General features: G+C 32.7%; 2 protein-coding genes across 2 annotated transcripts; both read left to right on the top strand.

The window, feature by feature from the left end:
- Nucleotides 1–1186: 1186 nt before the first annotated feature.
- LOC18588883 (uncharacterized) lies at nt 1187–6232 on the top strand. Its single transcript, XM_018128165.2, has 9 exons — nt 1187–1442; nt 1530–1738; nt 2361–2542; nt 2641–2925; nt 3009–3067; nt 3171–3207; nt 3335–3406; nt 4614–4938; nt 5672–6232. The coding sequence occupies exons 1-9, from the start codon at nt 1325–1327 to the stop codon at nt 6038–6040; spliced, it is 1656 nt and encodes a 551-aa protein (XP_017983654.2). The 5' UTR covers nt 1187–1324; the 3' UTR covers nt 6041–6232.
- A 12925-nt stretch (nt 6233–19157) lies between these two features.
- LOC18588881 (uncharacterized) lies at nt 19158–20193 on the top strand. The gene has a single exon (XM_018128214.2). The coding sequence runs from the start codon at nt 19276–19278 to the stop codon at nt 19894–19896; it is 621 nt and encodes a 206-aa protein (XP_017983703.1). The 5' UTR covers nt 19158–19275; the 3' UTR covers nt 19897–20193.
- Nucleotides 20194–20586: the final 393 nt, after the last annotated feature.

Here is a 20586-nt window from a genome sequence, read left to right as displayed (position 1 = left end):
CTTACTTCCTTCGTTCGTTTGTTCATTTACAATTAAAAAAAAAAAAAGAAAATCTGCTCTAAACAACTGTTAGTTTTGTGATGTGTATGAACTCTCTGGAGCTTTACAAATATTGGAGTACACCTTGTTCATATTTAAATTAAGGTTTAAGAAAATGAGCATGCTTAAGAATGGAGAATGTTTTCATGTTAAAGAAAAAGAAACTTGTAATGACAGAATTAGCCTTTTCTGTATTTTCTAGCTGTGAACTGCTTCTGAATGAAGGAAAAAAAAATCTGGAGTAGCCTTTCTTATCTATCCCTTGTGAAAAGGGAAATCAAGAATGTGGCAAACATCACTCTGCTAACTAGAAAGCCAAAAAGAAAATTTTTTATGAAAATGGGGTCATGCATTATGTGGACGAAACTGACATCAAGTCACGATAATCAAACATGATATTAAACAAATCGTCTATTCTTTTGCTTTATCATTCATGTGATTTTGATGATATTTTGTCTCTCATAAAAAGAGAAATATGAACTGAAACATAATAATATCAGATATTATTAAATAATTAACATTATTGATTTATTAATCTATCTTTTGATTTTCCTTATTGCAATTTCAAAGGCATTGAATGCTCATTATATTGAGAAGATAAATGTCCACAAGATTAATGCAAAGTCAAAATGAATTTAACCAAGAGAAATAAAAGGCCTACACATGCTTTATAGGGATTGAAGGTTTTATTGATTTTTGATTATCCAATGAAAAATAAGACAAAAAAGTTTTTTTTATTTCCACAGACTTATTATTTATTCATTCAGTAAAAAAAACTTACATGAATTACATTCCAAATTTATGGAATATCTATCTCTGTATATTGGTCAAGGGCAAATTAGTCACATTAAGATTTTGCCAAGACAAGAATCAGATGTTCTTAAACAAAAGGAAAGCAAAACAACCACCTTTTTTCCCACAGAAAGCAAATAAAGCTTCACGTAAACAAAAGCACCTTTAATTAACTTCTAAAATGGGAAAAATAATAATAAGAAAAAGAAGTACCATCCAATAAAAAAAAAGGAAAAAAATGGAAGGGCATTTTGGTCAGAAAATAAAAATACAGACAAAATATAAAGGGACCCACCACCTTGTAATCAATTATTTTCCTAAACGTAAAGCGAGCAATGCTGTAATAGATTTCATCAACCTCCTAATATAGCAATTAACACTCTCTCTATCTTCCCCTCCCTCTCCCTCTTTCAAAAAAAAAAAAAAAAAAATCCTGAGGAGGAAGAAGAGAGGACAGAAACAGAGGAAAGAAAACAACAGAAGTAAGAACAGAATGTTGTGTTTCAGATCAAGCCCATGTGCATTGTTTCTTCTTTTCTTTTTCTCTTTGTTTCTGTTCAGACATGAAGTAACGTCTGAAGCTTCAAATGTCAGAACCTTACACATCTCAGGTACTACCTTTTTTTTTTTTCTGAAGGAAAGTTTTGGTTTTTATTTCTGGGGTTTTGTTGGTTTCACTGTTTTTTTTTCTTTGATAGGGTATTATAAAAGTTTTGTCTTCGGGGAGAGAGAGCATACTGAAATGTTACCGTGGAAGAAGATAGAAAGGAGGAACCTTGCAGAGGGAAGTGAAGGAGACAACTCATCTTTGATTTTGGCTGGAGAAAGGACTCGTAGGAGGGACCCTCTTGATAATTTCAAGAAGTACACCGGTGGCTGGAATATCAGTAATGAACACTATTGGGCTGTCAGTTTCTTCTCTTCTCCACTTTTTATTTTCTTTTTTGGTTTTTAGTTGTTTTCATTCTTTATGGCATTTTGGTACTTTTTGAAAACTTGATATATTTAGCCAGGAGTTATGGATTTTCTATGTTCTTTCTGGTTGCTTTTTTTGTGCTTGGTTACTTCAAGGATTTTCGTTTCTTTTCTTTTTTTCTCGTGAAAGAAATGAGTGACAATTTTGTTGCTGTATACAGGCCTTGAATTTTTACAGTGTTTAGCTGATTTTCTTATTTGTATTATGATGATTTTTTGTCGCAGTTTAGTTTCTATAATTTTTTGTCTCTCTTTGTTATTGGTTTTGATGTTTGAGAAGAATTGTCTAGCCTATTTAGTCCTGTTATTCCTCTAAGTTGTTTCCCCATCTTTAATTTAATTCTATTGTCAATTTTTTGATAGTTTAATCTCTATTTAGAAATTTGTTTTTGAATTGAATTATCTTGGCAGTCACTTGCACTTTAACTTAAAACTCAGCTTGTTACTCTTTACCTTTTTTTTTTTCAAGTATTCATATGTCTAACTTTCATAAAGTGGATTATTTATTTATTTATTTAACGTTTATTATGTTTTGACTATGGCTTATAATGCAGTCTGTGGGTTTTACGGCAGCTCCTTTCTTTGCCATTGCTGCAGTCTGGTTTGTGATATTTGCGCTATGCTTGTTCATCATATGTATCCGTCATTGTTGTTGTCAACTAGATAATTATGGCTACTCTCGGACAGCTTATGCACTATCTCTCATTCTCCTCATACTCTTCACCATTGCTGCAATGTAACTCTACTTCCTCCTCCCTCTCTCTCGAAAAATTCAGGATATTTACTTTTTAATAACCATTTATGAGCCACTGAATATTTAACTTCATATTACAGTGTCGGGTGTGTTGTGCTGTACACTGGTCAGGGAAAATTTCATGGCAGTACAAAAAACACACTGGACTATGCCGTTAATAAGGCAGATGTTACTGCTGAAAGCCTCAGGAATGTGTCAGATTATCTTTCTGCAGCTAAGAAAATTAGTGTGGATTCCGTTTTTCTGGCACCAGACATCCAGAAAAGCATTGATGATATTGAAAAGAAGATCAACTCTTCTGCTACCACTCTTTCCACTCAAACTGGCGATAATAAAGACAAAATTCAAAATGGTTTGGACAGCATGTAAGTAGAAGCTTTTAGAATCTTGAAATTAGACTATTCTTGGAATGCTGATCACCAAACTGATCTCACACTAAATGCTGCAGGAGATTGGCTCTTATAATTGTTGCTGCTGCGATGCTCTTTTTGGCATTTCTTGGATTCTGTAAGCCACATTGTTGTTCTGATCATCTATCCAAGATTCTAAGTAATTAGATTATCATAATATCATCTAAATTTCATGCTATTATTGTGATGGCTTGCTGCAGTATTCTCCATTCTTGGATTGCAGTTTCTGGTGTACACGTAAGTGAAATATCATTACTGGATTTTTTGTTGAATGCTTCATAATAAATGATTTAACTCTTGAAGTGAATCAATGTTACTTAAGTGCACTTACCTTATCAAAAACTTTTATAATTAATGAATGCAGGCTGGTGATCCTTGGGTGGATTCTTGTTGCAGGCACATTTATTTTGTGTGGAGTATTTCATCTCCTCCACAAGTATGTTCTGTTCGATTTCCAACATCTCTCTGTTGAAGAACTTTTATATTATTTTTACCTTTCAACATCTTTAACAACTTAAATTGGCACCTTACTAAGTAATTTCATTTATGTTTCCTCGTGTTTAAGGTTCTACTTTTATTCTTGCATGCTTGTTTACTGTTCAAATCAGTTTTCAACTTTTAGCCATATATTGGCTTTCTTTACATAAAATGCCCAGGAATGAGACCAACTCATGCACATATATGTGTCCTCAGTTGTTTAATTTAAATGACTTATATGAAACAAATTGATTGAGTAGAAATAAACAGGCTGCTTTCTGGCTGAATTTTCTTCCTTGTAAAGCAGTTTTCTTTTGCATATCAACTTTTTTAGCCCTCTTACTGGCATAAAAATCATCACTAAGTATTTAATACAGCATTATCTTGATTGTGGTCTACTTTATGTTGGGCATTCTCTTGAATTTCATATAATACATGAGTCATATATCTACTGAGTTACACACTGATAAGAAGTGCTAACAAATTTGCTGACTAAAGAAACCCATCTTGCACCTTTTTTAGTGCTAGAAAGAATATTATGGTTTCTTGAGGGGATCAAATGGAATGTAGAATTTGATAAATCTTTGCCTACTCTAGTCTATGCCATATGCAAATTTCTAGAGTTAAAATTTTAGGATCAAATCTTCTTTCTATACAACTTATGGTTTAACTTTCTTCCCATCCCTGTTTACTTGATTGCTTGCTCTTGGGTAAAATTTTAGGTTTGTTTCTCTGATGACTCATGCTGTTCTAGGTTTAGTGTAAAAGATAAGTTCTTCTTTTGTCTATTTTTTGTTTTTTTCCCCTTGCTAGGGCTCAGAGGTTCTCCTATTGTCAACCAACTATATATGATCGATATTGAATCAGTGGGAACAAATTAAAAGCACTGATAATTTGACATCATCTCTCTCAAAACAAAGTCACTTTCTTCATATCTTTCTCTCTCTCTGTCTCTCTTGTTTGGATTTGCCCTTTCATACCTTAGTACAGATGCATATCTTTGTTATGGTCCTCACATTGGCAAGTTTCTAAGACACTGATTAAAGAACATGTCAATAGTGATATACCTTAAGATTTATTTTTAGTTGGATATCAGTGCTCAAGACTATTGTTATAATCATCTTTAATATGCTCTCTAAATTAAAATTGTCTTCCATGCTTAACAGTGTGGTTGGAGATGCCTGCGTTGCAATGGATCAATGGGTCCAGAATCCCACTGCCCATACTGCATTAGATGACATTCTGCCCTGCGTGGACAACGCAACAGCCCAAGAGACCTTGTTACGAACCAAGAATGTCAGTTACCAACTTGTGAATGTCGTGAATGGTGTCCTCAATAATGTTGCAAACAAAAATTTTCCACCAGCATTGGCACCTTTATATTACAATCAATCTGGTCCATTGGTGCCAGTTCTTTGCAACCCGTTTAATTCTAATCTCACAAATCGGCAGTGTGCATCTGGCGAGGTTGACTTGTATAGATCCTCGGAGGTAATAACAATAGCCTTTTCAAATATAAGTTGAAATTGCTTGGCCATACATAATTAGGCATGCATCAGATGCACACATTCACACATTTATAATGTACATGCTGGAATGAAACGCTTAAATAATGAATTTTGGCTCAATTACCATCAAGCATTAGCCAATTGCTCTCTCCTGGGTTCAATTGCCTTAGTCTCAGCCCAGGTCCAAAGCAAACAGTCGATAACTTTCAGGTTATCCAGAAGGCTAAAAATTTCATCTCATAGACTGCAGTGAATAAATTAAATAAAAAAGTTTTGAACACCAATGGCTATCCTAGGCAGATAGACTTACAAAGACTAGATACTGCCATAATTGCATCAATCACAAGTTAGTGTCTATTTGGTTCTTTTTTAACTCTATGATACTTTCTGGAATTTCCTCCCATTCAGATATATTGCCTCATTTTAAGGCTCACTCAAATATGCAGGTTGCAGAACTCTTTATAAAATGTTGTAGACTACAGACTGCAAGTTTTATCACTTAAGGTGTTTAGCTGTGGGTTTTGGCTTTGTTCGGGGGGTTAATAACATCTTCGCATAAAAGGCTCTAAAATCTTTTATTTTTGTTTTTATTTTCTTAGCCTGTCTCCAGGCTGCCTATCCAAAACCTTTCCGTCATGGTATTTTTAGTTTCACCTAAATGAGTAGCAATAAATCAAAAGAAACTCTCATGACTCTGTATATTTTGTTTCGAACAGGTTTGGAGGAACTATACCTGTCAGGTTTCATCCTCTGGGATTTGTTCTACACCTGGGCGGCTGACCCCTCAATTTTACACTCAGATGTTAGCTGCAGTGAATGTCAGTTATGCTTTGTATCGCTATGGTCCATTCCTCGTTAATCTGCAAGACTGCACTTTTGTGCGTGATACATTCACAGACATCAGTCATGAATATTGTCCTGGTCTGCGGCGCTATAGTCAATGGATCTACATTGGATTAGTACTTGTATCTGCTGCTGTGATGCTGTCATTGATCTTCTGGGTAATCTATGCAAGAGAGAGAAGACATCGTGTTTACACTAAACAGTACGATGCTAGATCAGAAGGCCTAGACAAGGGTCGATGAACTCCAAGCCTAATTAGCAGGTTGTTAATTTGCTTGTATATTTCGAGTATCATACATTGCAAAATTTTGTACATTGTGTCTGTTATCCTTTGGCTTGAATTTTGTGCAGTGCAGTCTATAGCCATGCACAAGATAATTTAGTATTTGGAAGCCTCTTCTAGAAGGAATGACTATCGTATCCTCTTGGTATAATGCATCTCTCTCTCTCTCTCTCTCTCTCTGAAGAACAGAAAATTATTCTATTTTATTAATGTAAAGCCAAAGTTTACAAACGAGGGGAAAAACTCATTCTAATTGTTCATGGACTAATCAACCCCAAAAAAGTCAGAAACTTGTATACCTACGCTATTTAGTTCTTCATTTTCTCTGCTATTGTAAAACTGGAAATGGGGTTATAAGTGGCTAGGCTCTATGTTAAGGCCCAAAGAGACCCAGAATTGCAGTCTATTCCTCTCATGGAAAACATCGGCCACCTAACCCAAGAGGTAATAGGCTTCATCTTTAGGCTTGAAAGATTTTGGCGCAGTGTTGGATGCCAGGCGAGGATTTGATTGTAACAATTCAAGAATTACAAATATGTGGATGTTTCTTAATGCAAAAGTGAAAACCGTATTCCAACTATTGACAAGACAACCATCATTTGACCTTTTCATTGCATTCTTTTTGAATCATCGAATCAATTAATTAGCTACACCTAGATTTCCATCCTTGACCGACACAACCAATTTATAAGATGAAATAAATTATGGGAAGTAAAAGAAGTAACATTTGTTGTCAAGAAAAGGAAATAAAGCGGCAAGTAACATTATGATATTCTTATCTGATGGACTAAAGATTTAATGTCATTCCCATCAATCAGCATCGGCAAAGAAAAAGTTTGATGAACTGCCATATCACTTTCTCTACACTCAACCCACTTGTAACTCTTTGAGTGAAAGTGAAAATTGGGTTATTTTACAAGCTAATCCCCCAAGAAAAATATTATAAGTGGTATAATTTTTAATTTATTACACTATTATATTTACTTGGACTAAATGGCAGAAAAAAAAAAGTTTCCGACCCTTTCTTGCAATTCTCTATCTGAATAGTAGGCATCTTAAAGACCCATGACCAATTCCCACGAAATGATCACTCCATTTCATGGACAAATTTTCGTGACATTTTAACATTTTCCTTTGTAAATTGTCACAAGACCAAAGTTGTCTAGAAAAGTTGGTGTCAGGTCTTTATCAGTTTGATTAGGGTCCCTCCAATTTTGGATTTGGATATGCCAATTCTAGTACGTGTCAAGTTTTTGTGAGTTTTATAAGATTGGGGAGGTGGCCATGTTAGCTTCTTGCTGGGGCTAAATTCATACAAGCTGTATCCCTCTTACCCCCACACAGCCGACCTCAAAGTTCAGCAAGCAAACCAAGTCGACTCAAATTTAATCATCTTAATTTAAATCCCATCTTACAAATTTTATATTGACCATCGTAGGGCAAGCAATAAAAAATGCAATATAAATAAAAATAATAACACAAATTTTATGTAATTCAATCTTTTGTAAAATCACATTCTATATCAAATTAATTTAAGTCAATTCTTTTCACTTAACTCTTGTCACTAGTTCATATTTTTATTTAAAAAAATATGTTCATTAAGTAGAAAAATATATTTATTTATAAATTATAAACGCATTTCATTTCTTATTAATGTAAAATTTATGATGTTCTATCTTCTTTAATTGTGTAACGTTCTTATTGTAGTAACTTTTTATCATATAAGAGAGAAAACCTACCTTGATTCAACTATTTCTTATGAAGAGTTTCGTGTCAATGAAGAGTTGGGATAGACTATGCCACTTGTGACGGATTTACATTTTTAATTTAAAAAATATATTTATTTAAAAAAACATTCAAATAAAATTCAAAACCTACTTAACCAATCTATTCACAATTCCAAAACTTTAACTCTTAAGTATATATATAATCATCATCCTTTTTTCTTAATTAAAATTCTTCATAATTGTAATAAGAGCTTATTTTCAGGAAAAGGTAACCCTTGAAGGATTCGGTGAGATATCTTATCTTCTTTTAAAATGTTAAAGCAATGTCATGCATGAGAGTAAGACTCCTGACCGGTCATACTATTCGCTCTAAAAGACTATAACCCTGTCTTCTCGCAACAGTTTGATCTTCTGTAACGATTCCAGGCAATTTGTAGGCTTCAAAACCAAAAATGAAATATTAAATTGGAATTCAGCTTGGAAGGGCATGAATATGAAGATGTAAGAAAGGAACCCATAACCGCCCTTGGTAGGGTTGGAACTCAAATGTCAATGGGAGTGGACCACCATATGAATTTTATGAGTTCTTTATAATAGCTGGAAATTGGAATAAAAGTCTCTCTCCGTCATTGTCATGCATTTTGCAGTCACCGTTGGATAGACCCCGTTATTTCCAGCTGATTCCATACACTGAAAAAGTAAACTAATGGTTTGTTGTATGACTGTTACACGTAAAAACAAAACGTGTGTTAGCGGATAAATTGGTAATTTTATTTTATAATTAGGAGAAAGAGAATTCAAATTTACTTTTTAAGTAAGAAATTATGTATGAATTAATAAACCAAATATTTAAATACGAATAAACTGGTATTTCACTTAACAAATTCTCTTTTAGATACCCAACCCATAACAAGATCTCTGTTCATAACCCAAAAAACCATAAGGTCATGCCGTTAGAAATATATGAAAGCAAAAGGTTTTAAAGGTCACTTAAACAGGCTTTCAAAGCTATAAAACCCCCCATATTCTCCTACCCTCCATTAGTTTGCCACACAGAAAAGAGAAATCGACCTCTTAGCTCCCCTCTTTCCGGTTGAAGTTTTGAACCACTCCCATGGCCTCCAAAAATGCATCATCATCAAGCTCCAAGTCACCGACGTCCCGTACATGCCTATGTTCCCCTACCACACACCCAGGATCCTTCAGGTGCAACCTGCACAGGAATTTCAACAAGCCACCCGGTCGGACAAGGGTGGTTCGCGTCTCACCAAATCACTGGGAATTAGCTGTCATAGCCAAAGCAAATTCCATCAAGGCGATTCTGCTCCAAATAATTAAGCCATCCAGCCATGACATGCAAAGGAGGAGGAATTTCCAGCCTAAGCCTTCCAGGTTTTGTTTATTGAATGGCAACAGAAACGGGTTTGGGGTTGCAGTTACCTGATCATATATTGGCGGTTTTGTAGCAAGAATCTGCCCCTTGGTGTCTTTTTCTTTTCTTTTTTTTCACTTCTTTGATAGGTTTAGAAACTTTACCTTGAAGTTACATGTACATATACGAGGGGTTTGTATGTATATAAAGGCTTATAAGTACAGTGAAAAGCAGTGGAAAATTGAGGTTTTCCATCTCTAGTTTAGCATTTTCTACCATGTTCATGGTACTATATTATTCTGCCAAAGTTTTAAAAAAACCAGTGGCAGAGTGACATAAGATTGGAGTGTGATTCATTAATTTATTTTTTGTTACATGTATGTGGTGTTTCAGACTTGATATTTGAGTTTGATTCATTCCCTTTAATTGTTGTTTATCTCTTTGACTTTTAATAAATGAAAAAATAATGGATTGGAAAGGATAGCAGTTTGCATGATCTGGAAACAAAGAATCTTTTTATTTTATATGCAGAAGATTGATAGCTAAAATTATTCAATATCAAGATTAGATAAATGTAATTGGGATGTCTTAATTACTTTAGATTCAACGTTTATGCAAAATATTTAATTTGAGATGTAACCTTTTAAGAGAACACACCTACATATGAAATTCAATGTATCAATAAGACAACATAGTAAGTAGTTAGCGAAATACTACACAACCAATGAATACTTAAATTTATTTGATGAATTACCATCCACACACAGATCGATGCCAACTCAAAATAAAGAACTCTTTTGTGCATTATAAAAGAATGAAAATGTATTGTTTTTCCTTTTTCCATCATGTTTGATTACAATAAAAACAACTGGAAACCTTATAACTAAAGACAAGATCAATCTATATATGTTCAAGTCCTTTAGCAATACTTAATCTTTATTCTTAATAAATCTATTATGAAATCTTGATTCTGAATTTGATGTGGAATAAGCATATACTCTATTGTAATTTCAAAGCATAAGGAAGTGGCATTGTGGCATAAGTATGGGGTTCTCCAACCAGGTAAGAAATCTTGTGGTTCAAGGAGTCAAAAACAAAGCTTGACGTTTGACCGGCAGAATAATGAAAGCATCAAAACGGTTGGCCTTTCTTCCAAACTTGTGGGCTTCCACACCATGTGGAGAAAGGAATAATACAAACCAACAGCTCTTTGTGTTTGAATGTGAAATTTTCAAAGCAGTTACTACTTGTCCAAGGCAACTAATTTCATACCTTTAGGCCAAAGGACCACAAAGCAAGTGGGAGGCCATGGAGCCATTTGCGTGGAAGCACAACCATCCTGCCATATACAAACAAAACACAAGTCATTGCACAAGGAGTTGATATTGTAGGCATTTAGACCATTCCGCTTTAGGTTTTCCTTTTACTTTTTTTAAAGTTTTGGGGATATTTAACTTCTATTATTAATTTATTTATATTGTTGTCTTCATTTTCCAAGTTCTCTTTCTCAATCGAAGAATATATAGTTTTCATGGAAATTTCCCACTTCTTCTAGTCCAATCTAATAATGAAAAATGGAAGGCTTCAGAAGAATCCAAAACTAAAAGGGGTGCTAATATATATATTAACTTTCTCAAAATATCAATATTTTTAATCTTGATTTTTGGATCCATTAAAAAGGGTAATTAATTAGGGAAGTAAGAGTATCGTTATTCTAATATTCTGGCCTCCCAAACTTATTACTCTCTCCTCTAATCCTACAATTACCGTTTGAGAAACTATTTAGTGATGCCGGAGCAAATAAATAAAGGAAATGATCGAGCTTTGAAGTTACGAAAATCAATTTATTCAAATAGCGACACCTTACAAAAAAAATTTTAATTTATAAAGTCAAGTCATATATTCAACGTCTCACTATTTTTTTTCAATTTAATTTAATTAAGTCATTTTCATTCATGTGCGAACAGTTCTTGTAAGTGATGAAAGCCAGAAGCGGAAACAGGTTCATTTTGGTGAAATTAAAAATAAACAAATGAATGATGTAATGGAAGACAATCAAAGGTTGTACCCCCAAATAAAGTTTATTACCAAAGACATCTTAACCAATAAAAATTTCCAACTTAATTAATTTTGTTGATTATAATAGTAATAGCAATAGTAATAGTCTGTGACATAAGAATCTTCCAATTTAGTATACTCTAAACGCGTTTGGCTTAAAATTCTGGTATTTGGAGCAGAATTGAGAGGGAAAGACAATTAAACTAGGAGGAAAAAAGAAGGAGAGAGAGAGTTTGAAATGGTTGACCCAATCTTTTCTTGGCTTTTGGTGTGCATTGAAAGATGTAAAATTGTTAATTGAGATCTTTCTTGAGCGTAGAGGAAATGTGTCCAATGTGGGTGGCTACCTAGTGGTTACTGTGGCCTCATTGGCTCGTGTTGGCCCTTTCCACAACACTTTCTTTAGTTTTTTTTTTATTATTTCATTTGCATCTTCACTCTATTTAATTTTCCTGGGTCAAGGTCATATGCTGCAGCTGCCCAGAGCCTCTCTTTCTATTTCTATTTCAAGCTTTACCAACTACGTTGACATGAAATTGCAGGAAGTGGAGCCCTTTTGTGTCCTAATTCAAACATAGTAATTCGTGAGGTTATATATTAAGTTAAACTCTTCATGTTACTCTTTCTTCTTTCTGTTTTAGAAAAGAAAAAGGAGAATTAAAACTGGTAAAATAGTCATTTGTAATTCCCAACACAAAAATAAAATGTTCCGTAAACTTTTCAATCAAACATATTTTTTTCACATTTTTATGTTAGCTTTGAAAGGTGTGGAAAGAAATGTACCATTTAAATGTCAATTCATCAACAGCACCAATTAAATGGGGGAAACAAAATGAAGGTTACTTTTACAAAACCATTTTAAAAAATAAAACAAATGAAGAAGACCATTTCAATTTTAGGATCTTTCTACATCCATTTCTCTAGATGCAGAAAGAAACTGAAAATGAAAAAGAAAAAGAAAAGTAATTGACTCTTTCATGTTGATTTAACTTTTAATAAATAATTTCATTACATTGCAATCAATTTTCTTATTCAATACAGATATTAAGAGTCTCACACCTGTCGATTTGCTTGGTCTAAATGGAAACAGTGCAACAAAAAATAGGGGTAAACAAAAAATAAACCTAAAAGAGTAAAAAGCCATGAAATATTTATCTTTATATGTAATAATGGAGCCTGTATCACCATCCATAGAGGCCCCCACGGCAAGGGGATGCTTTTTCTCGGATCCTAGCTTGCAATTTCCTTCATCTTTACTCAAGGATGTCCAATTATATCTATGCATTAAGTAGAGCCAAATTTTCGTTTACATAGATACATATAATCCTGAAGTTGCATTTCTTTTTAGGACCTTTCATTTCTTCCTTGACAATTCTTTTTAGGCAGTAATTAAAGTAAGGAAGATACGTACTAAACTATGATTTATCCAATTTCGATGGTCTTACAACAAATCTCAACGTCTCTCCAATTGAAAGAAGAGTTTGTATTAAAAGAAATGATACATTAGTCACATGTACCTTTTTGTTAAGTTACAATTATTGTAAAAGCAATCTATTTTTGTCTAAATCTGAAAATTCGAATTTTTGTATCTTAATCATATTGATACGATTAATACATGAAACACGATAAAATTAAATACAAACATGATTATCTAAACCATATACATAGATATATTTAATAACCGCATAACATATTCATATACGTATTTCAGATGTTAACATAAATTATTATTTATGTCGTATTTATGTTTAGTTTTATCGTGTTTTGTGTCTTAATCATATCGACGATAAAACTAAATATGAACACGATATAAATAATTATTTGTGTTAACATCTGAAACACGTATATGAATATATTTAATAACCGTATAACACGATATAATACAACTAACACATTTATTAAATGTGTCAAGATTTTTTATATGACACACCACAATAATGAATAAACATGCCACAAGATTTTTTATACATGTTAAAATTATGTTAATCATTTAATTGTGTTTATTAATATAAACAAGATTAAATGATTAACATAATTTTTTTCTAACATGATTAACATGTTTAACAAGATTAACTTAAAATATTTATAATTAAATATAATTTTATTATTCAAATTTAAAATCAATAATTATAAAACAATTATAACAAAATAATAATAAGATCAAAGATAATAAAATTTGACATAAATAACATATATAAAATTTATTATCATACTAATAAAATCCATCATTAACATTAAAATGTGTCACTTATAAATATTTAAATACGATAATACGATTAATTAAATATATTTTAAATATGTTAACTGTGTCTAATATGTTTAAGACATAAAACAAGATAAAATTAAATCCAAACTTATTTAACTTCGTATCTTCTCATGTCATGTTACTATATCGTGTTTAAAATTGTTAAATCTACTTTTGCTGTTTCATCTTGTAGCTCAACTTTTCTTCAATTCTGGAACAAGTCTCTTCTATTTTAATAAATGTGAGATTGATGTTGCAATTTATAAAAAGCAAAATGATGAAGAGGCCAAAAATATAATAGTTCCAATAGTTCAAATATGACACAAAATTTTTATTTTAAAATTTTATATTATATTGACATACATGTTAATGTCATTATTTTTGTATTTTCTCTTTAATCTCAAATCATTTTGTTAATTTTTTTGGTTTTTTTTCTCTACAAAAAATTAATTTTGGAACAGATTCATCTTCCTCCACCATTGATCTTGAAAAAAAAAATCTTAAATTTTATATTGTGGAAAATAAAAAGAAAGAGATTGGATATAAATTTGGGATTTTTCCAACAATCTTTTCTTAGGATAGAAGAGGATTCATATCTTCTCTCCACCAAGAAAAAGTAATGATTAGATCATTAAGTTCAATTATTTAAAGTAACAAATGCAAACATTGGGTCATCTTGCAACAAGATAAGAAGAGAAAAAAATCTTACAAATAGATCCCACAATAATGGTGGATTCTCATTCCTTGAACCAGAAGATTGACGCTACGCAGTAATTGCCAAAAGAGTTTGCTAAATTTTTTTTTATACCAATCCAAGTTGTTTAGATGTTAATCATGTTGGAAACACTTATCATTCCATTTTTAAATCATTATATATTACTATTATTTTAAACATGAAGTGACAAGCAATGGCTAGACAATAGAGGAATAGTATAATGATAAAATAATCTTTGAATTATAAATAAATGCTCTCTTAACCTCTTAACTTTTTTATTTGAAGCAATTAAGTTATTGTACTATTATTTTTTCACTGACAGGATAATTACATATAAATAAATAAAATTTAAAAATCAAATGGATTAATTTCCGATGAAACAATAAGTTTTGATCACAAAGACGTAAAAATTTACCATAAGTAACAGACATTCACTTTCTGTAATAGCATAATTGTTTTTTATCTAATCAAATTACTAAAAAAGTATAGGCTTAATTGATCTAAGTAAAAAGGTATGGGCTTAATTAAGTAAGGAATTTTGTATAATTTGAGGATTTATTTTATCATTATACCATAGAACACTGATGTTAATTTTAAATTGTTGCTTATGATTCACTGAAATATAAAAATGTGGCTAACGTCTAGATTAAGTCGTGCAGCCACTGTTTTTCCTTTTCTTTTTGGGAATGAATATGCATAATTATTGCTTAGGGGAAACAAGATAATAGTGACACATTTGGTCAGTCTTTGTAATAAACAGACAGGCTTCCCTGTAACATACAGAGAACCTAACGTTAATGATTGACCCTCTGAGGTTAACATGATGCACATTTTTTGGACATGAAATCTCCCTTGGACCTTCCTTCTACTTCTTTGAATTAACTTAGGTTGGCAACTAGCACTAGCAGGCCCCTCTCTTTGCCTTGTCAATCGTATGATATAAAGACAGAGAGAAAATTCCAATATTAAATCTTATTTGTTATCTTACGGTTCACCAATGGAATAGCAGCGAGCAGGACTTTTCTTGAACATTACCTCTGTTTTCTGTTTACTTATTCACAACTGAACGATGATTATATAACTCGTCTTGGGTTTTTGCAGTTAAGAAGTTGGGATCCAAAAAATATAACTAATTCTCTCTACAAAAATGGAATTAAAATACATATACTTTTTTTAATGAGTTGTATTAGCAGTTTGCAACCTAAAACTTGAAATGGCTCGCCAACAGCTCGGGATAACGTAGTCGATCAGATATTTACTCCAAAAAAATGGCATATATGACAAATGCACGATATTTTTAGTTGATTATGTTTGCTAAATTAATTAATTAATTACTATAATAATAATAATAATAATAATAATGAAGGAGACCAAACTAAATAAAATGTTATAATTATTCTATGCTTTCCAAAAATTATTGATTATTTGTTGTGTGGCTTGCAACATTTGGTCTTGGTTTGGGGCAACCACAAAAAAAAGACATGGCAATCTCTTGTCATTTAATAATTTATTTCTTTGTCTTGAATTAGATTTCTCTTTAAATCATATCTCCTACTTTCGTTTGTTTTATATATTTATACTTTGATACTATGGAGCACAACCAGAGCTTTTAAAAAGGAAAATAGAAAAGAAAACTAGGGAAAAACAACAATTTTGTGGTAAGTTTGTCTAAAAAACAATAACACATGAATTAGTTAGAAAACTTCAAGGACAATATCAAAATACTGTACTTACGACCTTTTCCATTTGAATAAACTCATGTGTTCTAATTAATTAATTAATTAATTACGAATTGGTTAAAGAAGAAAAAGACCTTTCTAAAGAAGCAACACTTGCCGCCACAATAACAATGAAATATTCGTAAACTCAAACAGTGTGCCGAACACGTTTTCGCATGCCCAAGAATTTATTATACATATATAACAACTAGAATTATTTTAAAATTGAATTACTTTGACACGACTTTGTCAAGCCACCCCTGCTGCTTTCCACATGGCGCTACGTGTCATTCAATGTAGTTTTGCGGAAGTGTTGAGAATCTTCTGAGTAGGAAACGAATCAAATGATTGAAAAAGCTTCAAAATACCTTAATTCGGCTTTGGGAAAGTGCTTTCGGTGTGTGTAAGCGGACCGGGGGGGCTTGACTGCCTTTGCTTTTCTACATTCATGAACATAACAATCTAAGACCATGTGTCAGTATATATTTCACTTAAAATGTGTGACTGTGTGCCACAGTTTGAGAGGTTGCTATCTCTCCGCCTCTGAATTGTTATCTCCTAACATTGGCTCAACACCATACCTTAGGATTTGGTCTCTTTTTGCAACTCTTTTGGGCCAACAAAAATGTAAAAATATAATAGTCTCCCTTGCTTCTTTTTCACCAACCCACATTCATCTTTTTACAACCTTTATTACCAAACTTTAATTGATTTAAGTAATATATATTATAAAGGAGAATTAACTTAGTATATAGGTCATATATGTAAAAGAGTTGTATGCATATGGTCTGTATAGACAGTCACGCACAAAACAATTACTTGCACAATAAATAAGTTTAATTTTTAAGATATTTATTTTTATGTCGTTTATTTTACTTGTATTTTAAAAAAGTCTAAAATTATAATTTTTTTATTTAATTTATTTGTATTACAAATGAGTTTAGCATGAATTATTTCTATAAAATAGTTTTTCATGTTTTATTGTAAAATTTAATAGAATTTTTTTGAGATATTTTATTTTTTATATTAAAAAATAATTAAATTCTATCGAAATAACAGAAGATTAAGAGTGGTTAAAGTGTATATAGTTTTATTGTATCACTATAATATGTGTAGTATAAAAGAAAATAAGAATATTAGTAAATGTTTAAAAATATAAAACGGATTTAAATTTTGAAATGTCCCAAAAAAAAGTTATTTGAAGGGAATCCTACTACGCTTAATTCAATTGAACAAACCTCATTAATTTAAATTGTATTGTCTGGAAGCAAAACAGTACTTAATATTCATAAAAAATTGAAATACTACTCAATTTTATTCTTTATCTTTTATGAGTACTTAATATTGTTTTGATTTTAAAAAATTAAGCCTCGTCGTTATTTCCATCAGAGTTGAAGAAAACCTCATCATTTGTAGTAATTTTCAATTTATACTCGAGTGCAATTAGGTAAACATCAAGTTATGTACAGGTTAATCAACTAGTATCAAAGATACCATCATGTAATGTTTTTACATTATCATTGTCAAATATAAAGTATTGATAAAAAAATAATTTCTCATCAATTAAATGTATAACATGATAAACACATAAATATAATAAAAATTACTTTATATATTAATAATTTATACCCAAATTTGGACAAGGAAGAAATGAAAGTAAGAAATTAAGAAAAAGAGAAAATAGAAAAAAGAAAAGAAAAGGAAAGAAGAGAGAAGCGAGAGGAGAGGAAGATGAAGGGCAATGTGCAGCCATCATAATCAAAGACATCATCATCCAATTTCCAACATCATGTCGATGCAATTTTACCAATAGAAAATAAAAAAGAGGGGCTACAGGGCATGGGGGTGAATGGAATGTTAAAAGGGTCGTGTCATAAAGCTGGACTCCATACGTGGCAGCAAAGCTTGTGAGTGTTCCCCAAAGCTGTCAGTTTAACGGATCTATCTTGTCCTTTTCTGTGTAAATATATATTTTTTCTACTCTAAATTGTATCTAGGAGAAGTGGCAGAAGAGTGAGAGAGAGTGAAGAAGCAGAGCCCATAGCTTTTTCCCAAATCCGTTGGTTGGTTATTTGGTTTGGTGGATTCACAACCAAAAACCATGTCCCTTAACCGGCATTAACTAACCACAACCCAACCCCAACCCCCATCCTGTGGTTAGGTCCGACGTCTTCAACGCTGCTGCCACGCTCTTGTGTCACGCTCTTCTGTCACTTTTGCACTTGTATCCTTACACTTTCTCTTTCTTATTTATTTCTCATTTCACGCGCCTCTCTCCATTGCCTTTTCCTTTTCTTTTTTTCTAAAGAAGTAATTGAATCTCTTTATTATTTTGGTTACATTTTGGATTCTTCTTATGTTGGAAGAAAATTCAACTTTGATTCACTTAAACCATGGTCATAGTCCACTTTTTCAAAATTCTTAAAATTCAACACAAATTACTAGTGATTAATTTTTTTTTTCAATTAGAAAGTTAAACAGCTCATCTTTTTTTTTAAAAAAAAAATAGTTGAACAATTCTAAAATTCATTTATGAGTTATGACTTATGGGAATAAATTTGAGATTTTTACTTTTATTTATCTAGCTTCTAGTATACTCAAAATCATTTTATTAATTCATCCATTTCCCATATATAAGAATATGTATAAATTGCCTATAAACTGATTTAATCATAATTAATTAATTGGGTTAGGAGGCTTGAATTTGAACATTTATGTCATTTTATTATCAATACTTCATTGGTCCATTCATTTGAATGCCTTTTAATTCACCTTTGAATGTAGAAAATTACTTGATTGAATCACAATTAATGATACCACCTGTAATATGTTTTTACGTCATGACTTCTCTGGATAAATAGAAAATTACTGTTGAAGATATTTTATATATATATTTTTTTATAGAATAACTTGTACTCATAGCAAATTAAATATTTTTGGCCATTTCAGTTTCTGAAATATCTTTATGCACTAAAAAGTTTCCCCACCTCCTTTGATGTTGGCTCTAATTTACCGAAAGAAAAATACAAATACCATAAAGATAAACAATGGGACAATAAGAAAACATCATTGACGTTCACAGCCGCAAATAATAATAGCGACGACGGCATGAAAAATTAATAAGCAAAACTTTAGGGGCACAACCGCAAATCCCCGGAACTAAATATTCCTGATTTGAAAATATCGCGAAAATTCCAAGCCCCTAACCCCCTCCCCTCATCCTATAAATACATGGCTCGAGTGAAGCTAGGTTTGCCGAACTAAACAGCCAAACACGGCTTTTTAGAAATTGAATAAAAAAAAATTCTCTTATTTCTTCCTCTCCACACTTTCTCTCTCTTTGGCAACAGCGTAAAAAAATGGCGGTATCCTCTAGAAGATCGAGCGGTCCGGTTCTACGATCCCTCTCCCCCTCCGGCCGCTTCAGTTCTCACTACGCTTCACAATCTCCATCTTCTTCTTCTTCAGCTTTCGCTTATTCGAGTTCTAGTTTCTCTTCACGCTCCTCAACTTTCTTTAACCAGCATAGATCTATCTCTCCGCCACGTGTCAATCTCTACAACCACTCTCAGTCGGCGTCGTCCGTGAGATTTTCACTTGATAACCGTCCGATCTCGCCGAACAGGTCCATCACGACCGTCCGTAGAAACACCGAGGCGTTGAAGAATTTACAGAGCAAACAACCGAAGCGAACTTGCATGTGTTCCCCAACCACGCATCCGGGATCGTTCCGTTGCAGTCTTCATAAGGGCTTCAATAGCTCGCATGCGGTGACAAGTTACGCGCCGAGTAACAGGCTCAACGCGCGTAGATCTGCGATGACGAACTCGCTGGTCAGAATCGGAGGAGTAGAAGGTGATCTTGTTAAGAGGGCTTTGTCGGCTTTGATCAGACCTTCCTCTCACCAGCAGCGTCGCCGCGCCGCGTTCCAGCCGAGGCCTAGCCGGCTCTCCTTGATGTCAAAAGCGGAGGATTTGTGAAGATTATCTTTTGCGGTATGTGAAATCTTTTAACGCTTTTTGGTTAAGTCTCCGAGATTTTCCGGTGATTGGAGATCGAGGCTTCGGAGTAACGCCCCGGACGGTGGCGGTGAAGTCAGATTACGCGAAGAGGTTGGAGATCTGAGCGAAGGATTCGGGACGGATATGGTTTTTAGTGTACTCCGGGTGACCGAAACCGTAAAATCTGAGGAACAAATTATCATATACTTTGTTGGTGTAAATACACGCATATTTGCAGGCAATGGCAAATTTGAGGGCTTTTGGACACACAGAAAACACTTTTAAATCTCTTAGAAAAAAACTAATCTAATCTAATCTAAACTAACTCTAATCTAAAAATCTCGAGCCAGATCTCAGCTTTGATTGGTTTAAAATTTGGTTTTGTCTTTGAACACCATTCCATTCCAGCGCACTTCTTTTTCCTTTTCGTAATGCGTTTGGCTTCCCGTTTCCCACTTCAGCCGTTTTAGCCGTTCGTATGGTTTTTTCTCCCTTTGGTTCGTCCCGTTCATCGTTTTCGTATGTCCTGTATTCGTTATTTTCTCTCATTTTTCATCTTCTTTTCCTCCTCTTTATTTTTTTAAAAAACCCTTCTGATTTTCGTTATCTTTTTCCTTTAATTTTTTTAATTGTTTTACTTTACAGTTTATAATTTACAGTTTCATTCTC

The sequence above is a fragment of the Theobroma cacao genome, chromosome 9 (assembly GCF_053813885.1).
Source record: "Theobroma cacao isolate CCN51 chromosome 9, ASM5381388v1, whole genome shotgun sequence".
NCBI lineage: Eukaryota > Viridiplantae > Streptophyta > Magnoliopsida > Malvales > Malvaceae > Theobroma > Theobroma cacao.
This window is presented reverse-complemented; position numbering and strand designations above follow the sequence as displayed.

Bases quoted from the DNA above. Each gene is read 5' to 3' on its own strand.
- LOC18588881 (XM_018128214.2), top strand. From the start codon at position 19,276: ATGGCGGTATCCTCTAGAAGATCGAGCGGTCCGGTTCTACGATCCCTC.
- LOC18588883 (XM_018128165.2), top strand. From the start codon at position 1,325: ATGTTGTGTTTCAGATCAAGCCCATGTGCATTGTTTCTTCTTTTCTTT. The intron at 1,443-1,529 runs GTACTACCTTTT...TTTCTTTGATAG, and splicing joins CAGAACCTTACACATCTCAG to GGTATTATAAAAGTTTTGTC. The intron at 3,068-3,170 runs GTAAGCCACATT...GGCTTGCTGCAG, and splicing joins TTTGGCATTTCTTGGATTCT to TATTCTCCATTCTTGGATTG.